This window comes from Schistocerca americana, chromosome 6 (genome assembly GCF_021461395.2).
Source record: "Schistocerca americana isolate TAMUIC-IGC-003095 chromosome 6, iqSchAmer2.1, whole genome shotgun sequence".
In the NCBI taxonomy this organism is placed as follows: Eukaryota; Metazoa; Arthropoda; class Insecta; order Orthoptera; family Acrididae; genus Schistocerca; species Schistocerca americana.
Window position 1 is genome coordinate 287,098,441 of NC_060124.1, and position 17,571 is coordinate 287,116,011.

At 42.8% G+C, this 17,571-nt stretch overlaps 1 protein-coding gene across 2 annotated transcripts in view; it reads left to right on the forward strand.

The window, feature by feature from the left end:
- LOC124619732 (serine/threonine-protein kinase Sgk2-like) overlaps positions 1-17,571 on the forward strand; it is a 100,809-nt gene that overhangs the window by 54,689 nt on the left and 28,549 nt on the right. For both annotated transcript variants that reach the window (XM_047146300.1, XM_047146301.1), the window contains exon 7: positions 1,728-1,994. In XM_047146300.1, the coding sequence (XP_047002256.1) occupies positions 1,728-1,994 (267 nt within the window). The remainder of the gene's footprint in view (positions 1-1,727; positions 1,995-17,571) is intronic.

Here is a 17,571-nt window from a genome sequence, read left to right on the forward strand (position 1 = left end):
CTTCCGACAATCATATCTTTTTCGATGTCTTCACATTTTTCCTGCAGCCATTTCGTCTTAGCTTCCCTGCACTTCCTATTTATTTCATTCCTCAGCGACTTGTATTTCTGTATTCCTGATTTTCCCGGAACATGTTTGTACTTCCTCCTTTCATCAGTCAACTGAGGTATTTCTTCTGTTACCCATGGCTTCTTCGCAGCTACCTTCTTTGTACCTATATTTTCCTTCCCAACTTCTGTGATGGCCCTTTTTAGAGATGTCCATTCCTCTTCAACTGTACTGCCTACTGCGCTATTCCTTATTGCTGTATCTATAGCGTTAGAGAACTTCAAACGTTTCTCGTCATTCCTTAGTACTTCCGTATCCCACTTCTTTGCGTATTGATTCTTCCTGACTAATGTCTTGAACTTCAACCTACTCTTCATCACTACTATATTGTGATCTGAGTCTATATCTGCTCCTGGGTACGCCTTACAATCCAGTACCTGATTTCGGAATCTCTGTCTGACCATGATGTAATCTAATTGAAATCTTCCCGTATCTCCCGGCCTTTTCCAAGTATACCTCCTCCTCTTGTGATTCTTGAACAGGGTATTCGCTATTACTAGCTGAAACTTGTTACAGAACTCAATTAGTCTTTCTCCTCTTTCATTCCTTGCCCCAAGCCCATATTCTCCTGTAACCTTTTCTTCTACTCCTTCCCCTACAACTGCAGTCCAGTCGCCCATGACTATTAGATTTTCGTCCCCCTTTACATACTGCATTACCCTTTCAATATCCTCATACACTTTCTCTATCTGTTCATCTTCAGCTTGCGACGTCGGCATGTATACCTGAACTATCGTTGTCGGTGTTGGTCTGCTGTCGATTCTGATTAGAACAACCCGGTCACTGAACTGTTCACAGTAACACACCCTCTGCCCTATCTTCCTATTCATAACGAATCCTACACCTGTTATACCATTTTCTGCTGCTGTTGATATTACCCGATACTCATCTGACCAGAAATCATTGTCTTCCTTCCACTTCACTTCACTGACCCTACTATATCTAGATTGAGCCTTTGCATTTCCCTTTTCAGATTTTCTAGTTTCTCTACCACGTTCAAGCTTCTGACATTCCACACCCCGACTCATAGAACTTTATCCTTTCGTTGATTATTCAATCTTTTTCTCATGGTAACCTCCCCCTTGGCAGTCCCCTCCCGGAGATCCGAATGGGGGACTATTCCAGAATATTTTGCCAGTGGAGAGATCATCATGACACTTCTTCAAATACAGGCCACATGTCCTGTGGATACAAGTTATGTGTCTTTAATGCAGTGGTTTCCATTGCCTTCTGCATCCTCATGTCATTGATCATTGCTGATTCTTCCGCCTTTAGGGGCAATTTCCCACCCCTAGGACAAGAGAGTGCCCTGAACCTCCATCCGCTCCTCCGCCCTCTTTGACAAGGCTGTTGGCAGAATGAGGCTGACTTCTTATGCCGGAAGTCTTTGGCCCCCACTGCTGATTATTTATCAAAATTTAGGCAGTGGCGGGGATCGAACCCGGGACCGAAGATGTTTTTGATTATGAATCAGACGCTACCCCTAGACCACGGGTAACAACTATAATATATGCTCTTATTTGCCCAACACCTTCATTGCCAATCAATTAGTAAATCTGTCGGATTTAAAGATTGAATAATTTCATGAAATTACTGTGTGACACATCTTTTTGTTTCAGCTATTTTTCCACCTACAGCGTGAACGTGTGTTCACCGAACCAAGAGCGCGCTTTTATTCAGCTGAGATAGCAGCTGCTCTTGGCTACCTCCACTCACGTGGGATTGTGTATCGTGACCTTAAGCCAGAGAACTTGTTACTGGATGCTGAGGGCCATGTTGTACTTACAGATTTTGGGCTGTCTAAAGAAGGGTTACTGCCTACTGAAACTACCAACACTTTTTGTGGAACACCAGAATATCTTGCACCAGAAGTTCTACGGAAAGAGGTAATTTACTCACAAATCAGCCTTCATTTTGTGAAGTCAACTGCCGATACATAATTATGTTAATTGTTTGCAGGAACTGCATAACAACAAAAGATGTTTTAAATGATAAGATTTATGTAATATTGGTCGGAATGCAGTTTATACTTAATCGTGCAACTGAATGCAAAAGCAGTTTTTACACTTCTGCGTAATAATTGATCTATTTAGTTTCTCGCTTTGATAAAATTAAAAACAGAAAGAAGTTGTATGTGAATGGAGACCATTATAAATATTTTACAAAAGGTAAAATCAGCTTTAATGTGTTTCCAATTAGTACAGAAGATGGGAACTTCATTGTCAGAAATGTATGGCAGAAACACGGCCAGAACATGAAAAGGAATGTTGATACACATAGCATTCAGAAAATTGACAGCAAAAAAAACAGTAATGAAAGGTTGTGAAAGTCATTGAATCTTTCCTATACAGTCAGATAAGAGTGGAAAAGTGTACTCTTAAAACTTGAGGAACTATTCATAAACTCTTCACAGGAAATTATTATATTGTAGAGATTAAAATAAATCATACATAAGTTCTATTCTCAAAGATATAGAAAGCCAAATACAAGGAGCAATTTCCAAGCAAGGATAGTGTGCCTGGATCGCCAATGAAGGAGAAAACTAAATGAAACTGGAATATCCATTGGTTTCATAGGTCTTGAAAAGTACCAAACACCCAATTATTTGAAGTTTTACCTGAATGTGAACCAGTTATTACTGGTTTTTCCATTTTATCCTCACTCCAGTTAGAGTATTTTATACTAGACTTATTTCACTTTTATTTATAAAATATTTTTTGTGGTCGTTGGTGGTTTTTGCTTCTTCTGATCATATTCTGTAAACCATTGCTTCTTTCAACATTGTTAATGAAGGCTGAGGTCAAAAGACATAGTAAACAGTTATAAACATAAATACCACTGATTGTGGAACACTTGAGACTACAGTTCTAGTTCTCTTGTGAAGTTTTACAAAGTGAGGTTGTAATGGTACTTGAATTATGTAACCATTACGGCACCTCACCTCAACCTCTCAATACCAACAATATTCTACTGTTTTTCTGTAAAATAGTTAACATATTTCTATGACAACATTTAGATTTGATTTCATTAATGTAGAGGTACTCCGATACATCGATATGTATATATTGCAATGATGTTATTCTTATGTGTATTCTTTCTTTTGTCACTATCATCTTTGACGTACTTGTAACTCTGTTTTTTGGGCGCGTAAGCAGTTATTAGAGAGTCAAGCTCTGGTCGTCATGTTAAAAAGACGGAAATTGTAGTCAGTTTATGAAATGTGAACTTTAATAGTGAGGAAGATATTTTCAAGTATGTTTTATATTGTGAAGTGATGTTTTGAAACGAGTTAAGTGATATTGCAACAAAAGTAATAAAAAAGAAGTGTTACTTAAATTCGAGGTGCTGATTACTTTTTTACATCACCATCGTCCTAGCTTGCAAAAGTTTAATCTTCGAGAATGGTTTATGTAACACATCTATAAAACTTTTGAATATCGCAGAACAACACCTAGGCCTCTTTGCATCCGAGCTTGGAATCATCACTACCTAGATTTTCGACGATTGAGCCATGAGTTCACAACGAGACCAGCGTGGGAAACACGAAAAGATGAGTGCCTAGTTTATCCATTATTTCAAGAAATGACTTTATTAACTGTGCTCTAATGACACCTGCCCCATAATATAACTTTGTTGTTGCCCGAAAATGCAATATTTAGCAGTGTGAGCAACACTACAATCATAATTAATTTTTGACCTTTGTTGTGGTAGGGTGTTAGAAGGTGATGTGGGAATAACATCAATGCAGTGTAAAAAGTGTGATTCCAAGAAAGACAAACTTGCCTAGAGTAAACGTGAAATAAAGTTTCTTCCATTTTCTGCCTTGGCTAACAACGAAGAGGAAAGCTTTTGGTTACAGAATATGTAGACATGAAGTAAAAAACACCAATGATGACAGGAGATGCATTGTAAATAAAATCAAAGCTCGTTTGGTGTAAAATACTCTTTAATTGCTGTAAGATTAAGATTTTTTAAAATTTGGGTCATCAGTCTTCTGACTGGTTTGATGTGGCCCGCCACGAATTCCTCTCCTGTGCCAACTTCAGAGTAGCACTTGCACCTACGTCCTCAATTATTTGCTGGATGTATTCCAGTCTCTGTCTTCCTCTACAGTTTTTGCCCTCTACAGCTCCCTCTACTACCATGGAAGTCATTCTGTCGTATCTTAACAGATGTCCTATCAGAATGAGATTTTGACTCTGCAGCGGAGTGTGCGTTGATATGAGACTTCCTGGCAGATTAAAACTGTGTGCCGGACCGAGACTCGAACTCGGGACCTTTGCCTTTCGCGGGCAAGTGCTCCACCAACTGAGCTACCCAAGCACGACTCACGCCCCGTCCTCACAGCTTTCCTTCTGCCAGTACCTCGTCTCCTACCTTCCAAACTTTACAGGAGCTCTCCTGCGAACCTTGCAGAACTGGCACTCCTGAAAGAAAAGATATTGCGGAGACATGGCTTAGCCACTGCCTAGGGGATGTTTCCAGAATGATATTTTCACTCTGCAGCAGAGTGTGCACTGATATGAAACTTCCTGGCAGATTAAAACTTTGTGCCGGACCGAGACTCGAACTCGGGACCTTTGTTCTATCATTTTTCACATATTCCTTTCCTCTCCAATTCTGCGCAGAACCTCCTCATTCCTTAACCTTATCAGTCCACCTAATTTTCAACATTTATCTGTAGCACCACATTTCAAATGATTCGATTCTCTTCTGTTCCGGTTTTCCCACAGTCCGTGTTGCACTATCCTACAACGCTGTACTCCAGGCGTACATTCTCAAAAATTTCCTCCTCAAATGAAGGCCTATAAGTATCTCGCTTTATCATTTCTGCTGCTTCTCATTACTTTCATCTTTCTTTGATTAGCTCTCAGTCCATATTCTGTACTCATTAGACTTTTCATTCTATTCCTCACATCATGTAATTCTTCTTCACTATCACACGATTAGCAATGTCATCAGCAAATCTAATCATTGATATCCTTTCACCTTGAATTTTAATTTCACTCCTAAACCTTTCTTTATAGCTTCTTTGATGTACAGATTGAACAGTAGGGACGAAAGGCTACATACCTAGCTTACATCGTTTTTAATCTGAGCACTTCGTTCTTGGTTATACACTCTTCTTATTCCCTCTTGGCTCTCATAAATATTGTTTATTAACCATCTGTATCTATAGCTTACCCCTATTTTTCTCAGAATTTCAGACATCTTGCAGCATTTTACGTTGTTAAACACTTTTCCCAGGTCGACAATTCCTATGAATGTATCTTGATTTTTCTTTAGTCTTGCTTCCATTATCAACCGCAATGTCAGAATTGCCTCTCATGTGTGTTTACCTTTCCTAAAGCCAAACTGATCGTCATCTAGACATCCTCAATTTCCTTATCCATTCTTCTGTATATTATTCTTATCAGCAGCTTGGATTGAAATGTAAAAACCAATACTGGGTTATGACAGCTGCTGCAGAAGACAGGAATGCAAACAAACAGTCATATAATAAGTCCTATACTTATTGCAGCAGTGTTCAATCCAGTACAATTTGTAAAATATGGAAGAGTGAGAAGATTAGTATGAAAACATGCAAAAGTTATCTCTACACCTTCTTACTTGCAAGTGATCAGAATGTGGTTACCTCTTATTAAAATTTATAAATTATATTATATGAGAAATTGGTGGAAAAATATACCAAATGCAGTTAAAAAATAAATGTTTGGAAAATGGAATGTTTGCTGAAGCTCTGAAATTGGAAAATAGTTCTGCTAAAGAATGTAAGCAATAAACATTATTTGGAAACAACATCTAAAGCTGCAGTGTGTGAAAGAAATGTATAAAATAAAAAAATAACACAAAATGAGAAACGCAGCAAAATTCTCAATGTTTTACTCTGTCTTTGTGCCACAAACATTAATACAAAACTCAATACATACTTAATGATTGTGAAGTTGTGTGTGATTAAAATAGCTTGTTCATTTGAAGTTCAGCTTGGAAGATGGGATATGCCATCAGTGCAACGGTAATATCAGTGACAAACCATTTTTCCCACCCTCACTACCAGTAGCTCAGTTAAAATAGTTGCACATTTTGGCCATTTTGCCAGTGAGCAGTCATACTTTTGTCATGTAATAGCATCTTGTGTGTGTGTGTGTGTGTGTGTGTGTGTGTGTGTGTGAGAGAGAGAGAGAGAGAGAGAGAGAGAGAGAGAGAGAGAGAGAGAGAGAGAGAAACAATAACTGAAATATTAGAACACAGGCTGAAGTATTGGAAGCATGACAAAGTATACATACTAGAATCAGTGGTGTGAAACTAGTTCATGAGAATGCCTACATTTCCACCTTGTACCACTTGTACCACAACCTGGTACTTACAGTGAACTTTAGTGAGAAAAGTTTAGTGCAAAATTGTTGTCTATTATTGGTGTGAATCAATGCGACAAATGAATAAAGGTTTTTCAGAAAGCTGTCTTCTTTTATGATGATTCAGTTTTTATTTTACCTGACCAATTTCAAATCTCCTGGCAACTCATCATCAGATGGTACAACAGTATTTAATAATTGATTGCAACGTTTTGGGGTCACTGTGTGCTAATAACTCAACAAAACTGTCACCACAATGCTTCAATCGGATAGTAACAACTGTTGCATCATCTGATGAGTCAGTATGCAGCTTGAAACTGGTTGTGGCAAAATGAAAATTGAACCATTGTGAAAGCAGACTGGTTACAATTATTTTGAAAAAGTTTTGAAGTTTAGTAGTTGAATAACACACACAGCATTGCACTTACCAATAGAGACAACCGCAGTGTACAAGTTGTCTTTCATAATGCCATGAAATGTGAAATATTCTCCCCAAAATGGTCCTTAATATCCTAGCATATAATATCATTCCTGCTGTGATAATCTGCATTCCATGGGGGGTCATATCCATGTGAAAGACCTATCCATATATCCACACAGCACATCCTGTTACTTCTGTTACTAATATATGATCTTACCCCATCAGAGGGAGAGGAACTGTGGAAGCAATAAAGTAATACATCAGTTCTGCTACTATTGTGGTATGTTGTTTTATATTATCATAAGCACTAGCCAGCTAGTACAAAGGCAGACTGAATTAAACATGCTGGCTCGTCAGAACAGTTAATGTTCCAAAGATTGTAATGTGTGTGCTCGATGTGACTTATTGACGCCACACAGCCCCCACACCCCTTGTACGCCCCCCCCCCCCCCCCCACAGTACGGAGTACAGCCTATGAGCCCTGAAGGGGAGGGGGGGGGGGCGTATGGGTGTCAGCATCGGTGGCAGGCACACAACCGGAAGTTCCATCTCCATTGGGTTGGCGTGTGACGGTGCGGCGGGCGGCCGCTGGTCCAACTCATAATCCGAAAACCAGTGGGGGGGAGGAGGGGGGGGGGGGGAGATGATGCGTCGGCCAACTCGGGAGTAGTGGTATGGGAGAGGGGGCACCGTGTGAGCATGCCTTCCCTGAATGCATATTGAGCCGTCCCGAAGAAATGAAAGCTCGAACACATGATGGGTCGCACTCTTCTGGGAGGGACAAGCTGTGCACTATCTTGACGTTGACGTCCTCGATGACGGTCGGGTCTGTGCTGTCGGTGAGCAGTACAAGCACACGATTACCTAACACCATTCTCGACACGTCGTCGATGTGGTCAGGTGGTACGTTGCAGCACAAAACGAAGGATGGGGCATCTGCGTCTATACTACCAGAATTGTCTTCAAAACCTGTGAATGGGGATGATGATGACATGTCTGGGGAACTCGCGAACTGCTGTGGTGAATCGTTGAACAGAGAAAACCCAACCGTAGGTTGAACAGACTCATTAGCGGGTTCATCAAAAGAACAGTGCCCGAGCAGTCCGACTGGGACAGCAAAGGGTTGTCGGAATCTACGAAGGCAGGCTTGAGCCTGTGTAGAGAAAGGGTTTGCTGACGATCTTTTATAATAATGTCGAACGTCGTCTCGTCCCTCTGGAGTACTTCGAAGGGGCCGAGGTAAGGGGGTTGTAGGGATTGTCTGACAGAGTTGTCCCTGAGCATGACCTGTGAGCAAGAGCTGAGTGCGGGCGGCACGTAAGTGTCGGGTGGGGAATGGCTGACAGGCGGGTGTAGCCAGGTGTTTCTAAAGTATGCATGCATCCTTCCGATAAAGTCTGTGAAGGAGGGGGAATCCCCGGGATCTTTGGGGAGAATTAGTTCCCCAGGTAAAACTGGGTTTCCGCCAAAAACAAATTCGGAAATCGTCCCATGTAAATCTGGTTTAAATGTAGAACGTAGGCCCAGCAACACCCAAAAAAGTGCCTCGGATTGGAGACAGTCGTGGCACCTGAGTGCAGTTTTAAGGGTGTGGTGCCATCATTCCACCAACCCGTTGCTTTGCGGGTGGTAGGCTGTCGTATGGATCTTTTTAATACCGGAAAGATTACAGAGAATTGTAAAAAGTGCAGATTCGATCTGTCGACCCTGGTCAGTTGTGATGGTGGATGGACAGCTGAACCTAGTGATCCAAGAAGAAACGAATTCTTTGGCCGCAGACATTTATACGTATATTATGATCCATATCCAGTATCCCATATTGGTGACCCAGGAGAAAAAGTTCTACGTATTCCGCAACTTCCGCACTAGTCATATCAACAGGTTTCACGTACAACACCATGGCTACATTACCGAACATTCTTTACGAAGATTTGGGGGCCCAGCCCTTACAACCAGGACAACTCAACCCTCTGCCATCGATTATTTCGCAGCTAACGGACAATGATCTATGATCTTCCACGAGGATAACCTCTACTTTAGAAACTCCACAATGACCGAGTGTTACACAGTTACCTCAAACAATGGACTCAGGCTTTGTTTCGCTGGATTATGCACAACAACGAGTGAAAACTGAAGTGGATGATTTACTAAATAGTGTGACGATCGATCACTCATACGAAGTGCAAAGGAACCGAAGTTCACACACGTGCTTTGATCCTCTATGCGCCATGACGTCGGTTATAGTAGTGCCATGTGCAACGCCGCCATTTCTGCAAAATTCACACGCTGTCAACTATTACCAAGCTACACTAGCCACGCCTTCGTCACAAATCAGGAACAGACATTTTTTATGCATCCAGTTCGCCAGAACAAACCACCGGATCGGCGGCCCAGTTTCACGACCACGTGGGTACAAGTGCACTCAATGTAGCCTCTTCAACCAGCAACATTGTACTATGACAGTATGACTGCCAACAGGTTTCACCAGTGTTTTATGGTCCTACCATGAAGGGTGCGAGGCCATTGTGTGCAGAAAAGTCTCATTGTTGCACTTTACGCTCCAAGCCAACACGCCCCCCCCCCCTCCCCCCCCCCCCCCCCCCCCACCCCCCACCCCCAGGAGGCCTCGATTCCGACCACCATAGACCACCATACAACCGTTCACTTCTTCAGCAGTACCGTCTGCGGCTGCCGGGCTGGCCTTAGACGTCATTTCCGAGATGGACAATGTCACTGCTAGTCCTGCAATTTCCAGACCAGTTTACAGGCCCTCATTACGCGCCGCTCGCCTGTTCACTCCCATGGTACCGACCGTGCCTGCCGCATTGTGTCTTCAGAGACATTACAACCAGCCATTGTTGCGAACGTGTGTGCTAGTAACATTTCTGCTCCGGTGATGCCCGATCCCAACATTAATTCTTGTGCAGGGGGACTGCAGGCCACCTCCACTCCATTCTACCCCAGCTACCGTGCTCTGGCACCCATTCTCCTCGTTCTGTTTCCGCCGCAATATGGGATTTAGTTCGCAAGTGTTCCGCCCTCGCGGGGAAGCTTGTGACCTGCGTCACTAACCTACTTTCAGAATACGACTCAGCGGTGCACCTCCGCCGGCAGAATGACGAGCAGAAACGACGCATTGCTCACACTTAACAATAAGCTTGCTGCGGCCCGCATCTCGTTGATGAAACTGCAATCCGCAGTTCCTTCACCGGATTGAACTTCATCGCTGAGCATCAGTTCGAACACTCATCAGGTTAGTTCAAAAACATTCATTGCGTGTGACGATTCGTGTTCAGTGACCTCCGCACCACCCAAGTGCCAACTACGCGCAGTGCATCATGTTTCAAACAGTGTCTCGCTCCCGCAGCACGACCAAGCCCACTATGCAGCCAGCCGCGCTGCTTGTTAATAAACATTCCCCCTCTCCCTGCTGTGCGTGCAGTCGACCTCTACAAACAAGCGCATGCCGCACTTGCGTAATAGGCATGTGACTTTCTTGCTGCCTTTTCCCACTCGCGCTAACGGCTATGCCTCATCGCACTCCACTCGTCCCAAAACTCAATGTCAGAATGTTACTCAGCCTCGTGTGCGGTTCTCAGTCTCTTCTGTCACTGACGGAATGACACACAAGATAATTACCACTGCCTATTAGACACAAGGTTAGACGCCTCAACCCCATTAAGTGGCGCGTAGCCCAGCGGCAAATTAATGACCTTCTGGAGGCAGGCATCCTACAGCTATCAGACAGCAATTGGTCTTCACCAATTCACCTCGGCACCAAAAATGATGGTTCTTTTCGAATGTGTGGTGATTACAGACGTTTAAAGGCTTGCACTGTCATGGAAAATTACCCCGTGCCAAACATAAACGATTTCACTCATATGTTATCGGGCACCACAATCTTCAGTGTGATTGACTGCAAACGTGCTTATCACCAGATTCCCGTAGTGCCAGAAGACATTCCAAAGACTGCGACCATCACACCGCTCGGTTTGTTCCAGTACAACTTCATGCCATTCAGTTTAAAGAATACAGCACAAACGTGGCAATATTTCATTGACTCAATCTTACAACGATTAAAGTTCTGCTTCGCATACCTGGATGACATCCCCCTTTTCAGCAAATCAACTGGAGACCATGAAGATCATGTATCCCAGTTCCTCCAGACGTTGGCATCCAACAGTGTCGAAGTCAACAAAGAAAGATTCCATTTGCGTCAGTCTTCTGTGACATTTCTGGGTTACACTGTCTCTGCACACGAATACAGCTTCCCAAATCCCGCGTGCAGGCTATCACATCAGAGTCACCAATATGGGATACTGGATACGGATTGTAATATATGTAATAAACAGTTCTCAAGTTTTCTATGTAGACATATATTTTACCGTAAAGACTGATACACATGAACAGTGCGTCAAGTACAAAGGCAGACTGAATTAAACAAGGTGGCTCGTCAGAGCAGTTAATGTTCCAGAGATAGTAATTTGTGTGTTCGATGTGACCTATCAACGCCACAATATAAAGGGAGTTAGTTGATCCTCCAGTGCCAGAGCAGAATGAATAGGAGGGTCGCAAGGATTAAAATAAATGCAGATTTTTTAACATCTGCAGTATCATGCAATTGTTTGTACTGTACTGCTGTATTTAGTAGGTGGACCTATGTTCTACTACTTTTATGCATTTAGTTTGACAAGTGGCATGTAATCGTGTTTACCTTTCAAGATCATCTTGCAGTGCGTAGTCAATGCCAGCAGGGATGTTAGAAAGTAATTGTTTGTGCATTTTTAGAAATTAAGGACAATAAGAGAAGAAAATAAGTAATTGACAACACTGAAAGAGTAAAATATTCTCTCTTTAACATGTAAGTTGTTCAGAAACACTTGAAATATTGTAACAAATAGGAAGCCCACTTATCTAGTAGCTAAACATGAATATTTTTTGTGCCATTAATTGTAAAAAAAAGTATAAATGAAGTATACAATTTTCATAGACTGATCCCTACCTAGATAGTTATTTTTACTGTGTTTGCTTGTTGCATAAATACAGAAATAAGAGTTCACAAAAGTTGGTTAGGCCAAATAGTTAAATGTTTACCAAATGATCACCATTAAAAATTTCATGATAAATTCAATGGATAATTTTTTTGGCAAATATAGTGGGAAAAATCGGTAGAATGTAAATAATTTAGGACCAAAGGAGACCACTCAATTAGTAGCAGGCTCTTTGAGTCTCGACAGGCACAGACAAAAGTAAGAGAAAACTTGTTAGATTTCGAAATCAGATCTTTCTCGAGCACACAATGAGCGACACACACACACACACACACACACACACACACACACACACACACACACACACGTGTGCGTGCAAACAAACAATAACTTCATGATTGTTGTTCAGCAGGTGGGCTGGGTGAGGTAGAGGGAGAGAGCCAGGGGCCAGGAAGAGCGGGTGGGGATGGGTAACTAGTGGCTTGGAAGGAGGCAGCCAGTTTGCTGGCTAAAATTGTGGGAAGGAGGGATGATGGGTGTATAGGCTAGGCATGTGATGTGCGGGTGCCAGAACTGGGGGGGAATGGCACAAAGTGACGATGTGGAAATGTGAATTGGGCAGGGTTGATTTGACAGAGGAAGGGGAAACTGAATGGTGATGGTTAAGGGGACAGTGGTTTAATGGAGATTGAGATCAGGAGGGTTACAGGAGCAAAGGATGCGTTGCAATGATAATTCCCATCTGAATAGATCAGGAAAGTTGGTGGTGAAGAGAGGGTTCCAGATGGTCTGGGATGTGATGCAGCCATTGATATCAAGCATATTCCACTCAGCTGCATGTTGTGCCACTGGGTGGCCAACTTTGTTCTTGGCCACAGTGTGGCAGAGGTCAGTCATTCTGTTAGACAATTGTGTAGTTGTCACACCAACATAAAAAGTTGTACAGTGATTGTAGCAGATTGGTATATTACTTGGCTACTTCCAAGGTGACCCTTCATTTGATGGGATAGGATAAGCCTGTGATCAGACTGGAGTAGGGAATGCTGGGTGAGTGGATAGGGTGGGTCTTCTATAGTGATATGATCCCTGTGGCAAGGTGTTGGGAATGAGAGTGGTAAAGGGAAGGACTAGAGTGTTCTGTACATTGGGTGGGCGACTGAATATCGCTTTTGAAGAGGTGGGAATGAATTTGAGGTAGGATGTCCACCATTTCAGGGCCTGATAAATAATCAAAGCACAGTCGGAGGATATGGTTCAGTCGTTCCAATTGAAGATGATAATGGGGGTGCCCCTTTATAGCTAATTCTTGAGGGTGGTGGGAGGATTAGCACTGTATGATGATATGGCATGGGAAATCTGTTTTGGACTGGGTTTGGCGGTCACTGTGTGTTAGTGAAGGCATCAAGAGACCAGTGTACTGAGCAAGGGAGTTTTCATCACTGCACGTATGCCTGCCACTGATGGTGAGGCTGTATGGGAGGGATGACAGTTGTCTAAATGGTGGCATTGTTGGTGTTTAGTGAGTGTAAAATGTACAGAATTGTGGATGGAGCCATCAAAGGTGGAGGACAATGCCCAGGAAGGTGGCACATTGGGTTGAGCAGCACCAGGTGAAGTGGATGGGAGACAAGATTTTGAGGTTGTGGGGCAATGAGGATACAGTTTCTTGGCCCTGAGTCCAGACCATAAAGATATCATCCATAAACCTGAAACAGACAAGGAGTTCTTTTGGGAGGTAGGAAGGCTTCCTCTTCCTGTTGATACCACTATTCAATCATTACCTTCCTCCCTCACTTAACCACCCACTTTTGGAATTTACTTCCAGCTTAGCCTCACCAGCCTTCCCAGGTTCTTTGCTAAGTACACTAATCTTTCAGCAGGAGAAAGGACAGCCATACATTAACTCAAAACAGATCCTAATCTAATCATCCAGCATATAGGCAAAGGCTCCACCACTGTCATGATGAATCATAGTGACTATCTGACAGAAAGCTTCTGTCAACTGTCTGACTCCTCCACTTACTGCCATAGGGTTTCCATCCCAGAAGTCCAACATAACCTTAAATCTCTTCTGAAATTCTTAGGTCCTTCCTAGGACCTCCTCTCTCTTGAATCCATCTCTCTCCTCCACCCCAAAAACACTCTGCACACCCATCAATCTGGGATGCCCCATTTTAGCTGGTTATTGTGCTCCCACTGAAAGAATTTCCTTTTTTGTCAACCAATAACTCCAACCAGTTGCCCGAAACCTAGCCTCTCACATCAAAGATACTAACCATTTCATTTACTGCCCCCCCCCCCCCCCCCCCACCTTTCCCACCACACACCACCATCCACTTTACCTCCTTGAGCCTTACTTGTCACTGTTGATGCCATCTCCCTGTATACCAACATACCTCACATCTACAGCTACATTTACCTGTACATACATACATACTCTGCAAGCCACCATATGGTGTGTGGCAAAGGGTACGTTGTACCACTACTAGTCATTCCGCTTCGTGTTCAACTTGCAATTAGAGCAAGGGAAAAATGACTGTCTACGTGCCTCCATTTGGACCCTAATTTCTCATATCTTATCATGATGGTCTTTATGTGAAAAGTATGTTGGCAGCAGTAGGATCATTCTTCAATCAGCTTCAAATGCTGGTTCTCTAAATTTTCTCAGTAGTGTTCCTCGAAAAGAATGTTGTCTTCCTTCCAGAGATTCCCATTTGAGATCCTTATGTATCTCTGCAACTTGCATGGTGTTTGAACCTACAGGTAACAAGTCCAGCAACCTGCCTCTGAATTGCTTCAATGTCTTCCTTTAATCTGACCTGGTACGGATCCCAAACACAGCAGTACTCAAGAACAGGTTGCGGGCATCCTATAAGCGGTCTCCTTTACAGGGAAGCACACTTTCCCAAAATTCTTCCACAATCATCACATGCTCATTCCATTCCATATCACTTTGCAACATTACACCCAGATATTTAAATGATACGACTGTCAAGATGGGCATTACTACTGCTGTAGGTAAACATTGCAGGTTAGTTTTTTCCTACTCATCCACATTAACTTACATTTTTGTAAATTTAGAGCCAGCTGTCATTCATCACAACTAGTTTGTCTAAGTCATCTTGTATCTTCCCAGAATTACTCAATGACGACGCATTCCTGTACACCACAGTGTTTTCAACAAACAGTCACAGGTTGCTGCCCATGCTGTCCATCATATCATTTATGTGCACAGAAAATAATAGCAGTCCTATCACACTTCAATAGGGCACTCCTGGCAATATCCTTGTCTCTGACTAACATTTGCCATTGAGGACAACATACTGGGTTCTGTTACTGAAAAAGTCTTAGAGCCACTCCCATATTTTGGAACCTATTCCATATGCTCATACCTTCATTAATAGTGTGAAATGGGACATAGTGTCAAATGCTTTCTGAAAATATATAGATATGGAGTCTGCTATTGCCCTTCATTCATAGTTTCAGTCTACCATGTGATAAAAGGACAAGCTGAGTTTTGTAAGAGTGCTTCTTTCCAAAACCGTGCTGATTTGTGGATAGGCTCCTCAGTTAAGGGTATTGGTCTGTAATTTTTGCAGATCCATTCTTTTACCCTTCTTATGTAGAAGAGTTATCTGCACTTTTTTCCATTTGCTTGGGACTTCGCACTGGCGAGAGATTCATGATAAATGCAAGCTAAGTAAGGGACCAATGTCGTAGAGTAGTCTTTGTAAACTGAATTGGGATTCGATCTGGACCTCGCACCTTACTTCTGTTCAACACTTTCAGTTGTCTCTCTACATTAGGAATGCTTATTACTATGTCATCCATATGAAAGTCTGTTTGATGGTCAAATAACAGAAACACACTCCTAGCTTTCTTGACCGATTTATCAACTTTTGTAACTGCAGTTGCTATAATGATATTATGATTATTAATCCTAGTCTGTATACTGACATTGTCGATATTGCACACCCTGTTTGTAGCTACAAGGTCTAAGATATTTCCACTATATGTGTGCTGCTCAAGATAGTTTTCGGAATACTTGTTCAAAAGCACTTTGCAAGACTGTCTGTCTGTACCCTCTGCAATGAATCCATAGATGTCCCAGTATGTACTCAACTAGTTAAAGTCACATCCAATTGCATGATCTGGATATTTACGCACTACTGCCTGTAGACTTTCTTTGAATGACTGTAAAACTATCACAGTGGAATCAGGTGGCCAGTAAAAACATTCAATAATGAACTTGGTTCCACCCAGACCTGTTATACATTACCAGATGACTTCACTGTCATACTCAACTTGGATCTCAATGGGTAAATTGTTAACTGCAGTGAACACACCTCTTGTGCCATCTAATCTGTCTTTCTGATACATGTTCCATGAATCGCCAAATATCTAAAAGCTTTCCACTGCGTGTGTCAGCCATCTCTCAGTCCCAAGAATGATTTTGACAGTCAAAGTGTCTTTACTCTGATTGTGATCTGACTTCCCGTTCTGCATATGAGCTGCCCAGTGTTCATCAGAGTATCTCAGGGTGCCACATAGCCTAAAAAAAGTGGCTTCCTTTGTGTAGTGCACCCTAGCCTAACAAGGGGAGTCCTGCAAATTCCTATCTCTCAACACAGATCTATAAATCTGCAGCCAAGACTGTCACATAGTTGATGAAGCCTTTGGTTGAGACCCTTCACTTGGCTATGAACCAAAGGAACCTGACCAAGTCTGGCAACAATGCTGCAAATTGTGAGCTCTGCTTGCACTTCATATGTGAGGCCAGCAGTCTTCACCACTTCAGTCAGCCACCTGTATGAACTGAGGATAACCTCAGAACCCATGCGACAAGTGTTATTGGTCCCATTGTCAGCCCCTACTTTCAGACGACTCACCCTTCATGCATGATAGCCTCAGGCGAGGCCATCTCTACATCTTGAATGAGGCTCCCGGGCAGACATACCGACTGCACATTGGCCATATCACCATACAGCCCTAACGCTCCCACCACCCCCAAGAATTGGCTACAAAGGAGCACCCCTCTTATCACCCTGAACTGGAACAACTAAACAATATTCTTCACTAGGACTTCCACTATCTATCATGCCCTGAAATGAGGGACATCTTACCCAAGATCCTTCCCAACTATCCTGAAGTGTTATTCCATTCCCCACCCAACATACACAAAATTCTAGTCCTTACCTATGCCACTCCCACTTCCAACTCCTTGCGACAGGGATCATATCCCTGGAAAAGACGTGCCCAGTACATCCTACTCCAGTCTGGTCATAGGCTTATCCTCCACCTTCAGAGGCAGGGCCACATGTGAAAGCAGCCACATAATATACCAACTCTGCTGCAGTCACTGCACCATTTTTTGTCTCAATGACAACCAACTAACTCTCCACCAGAATGAATGACTATCTGTGTCTAAAAACAAAGTTGACCATCTGATGGCACAACATGCTCGTTTTAATAGCTGCTTCACAACCCAGTTCATCTGGATTTCTCTCTCCAGCACCAGCTTTTGTGTATTACACCAATGGAGTTACCTTGCAACACTTCTTTTGCCCCTGTAACCCTCCTGGCCTGAATCTCCAGTAACCCTTAACACTCTGTTCCCCCACCTCCCACTCAACAATTTGCCTTTCCTCTGTCCTATCACCCCGTCCCAATCCACATCTCCATGTCGGCATCTTCA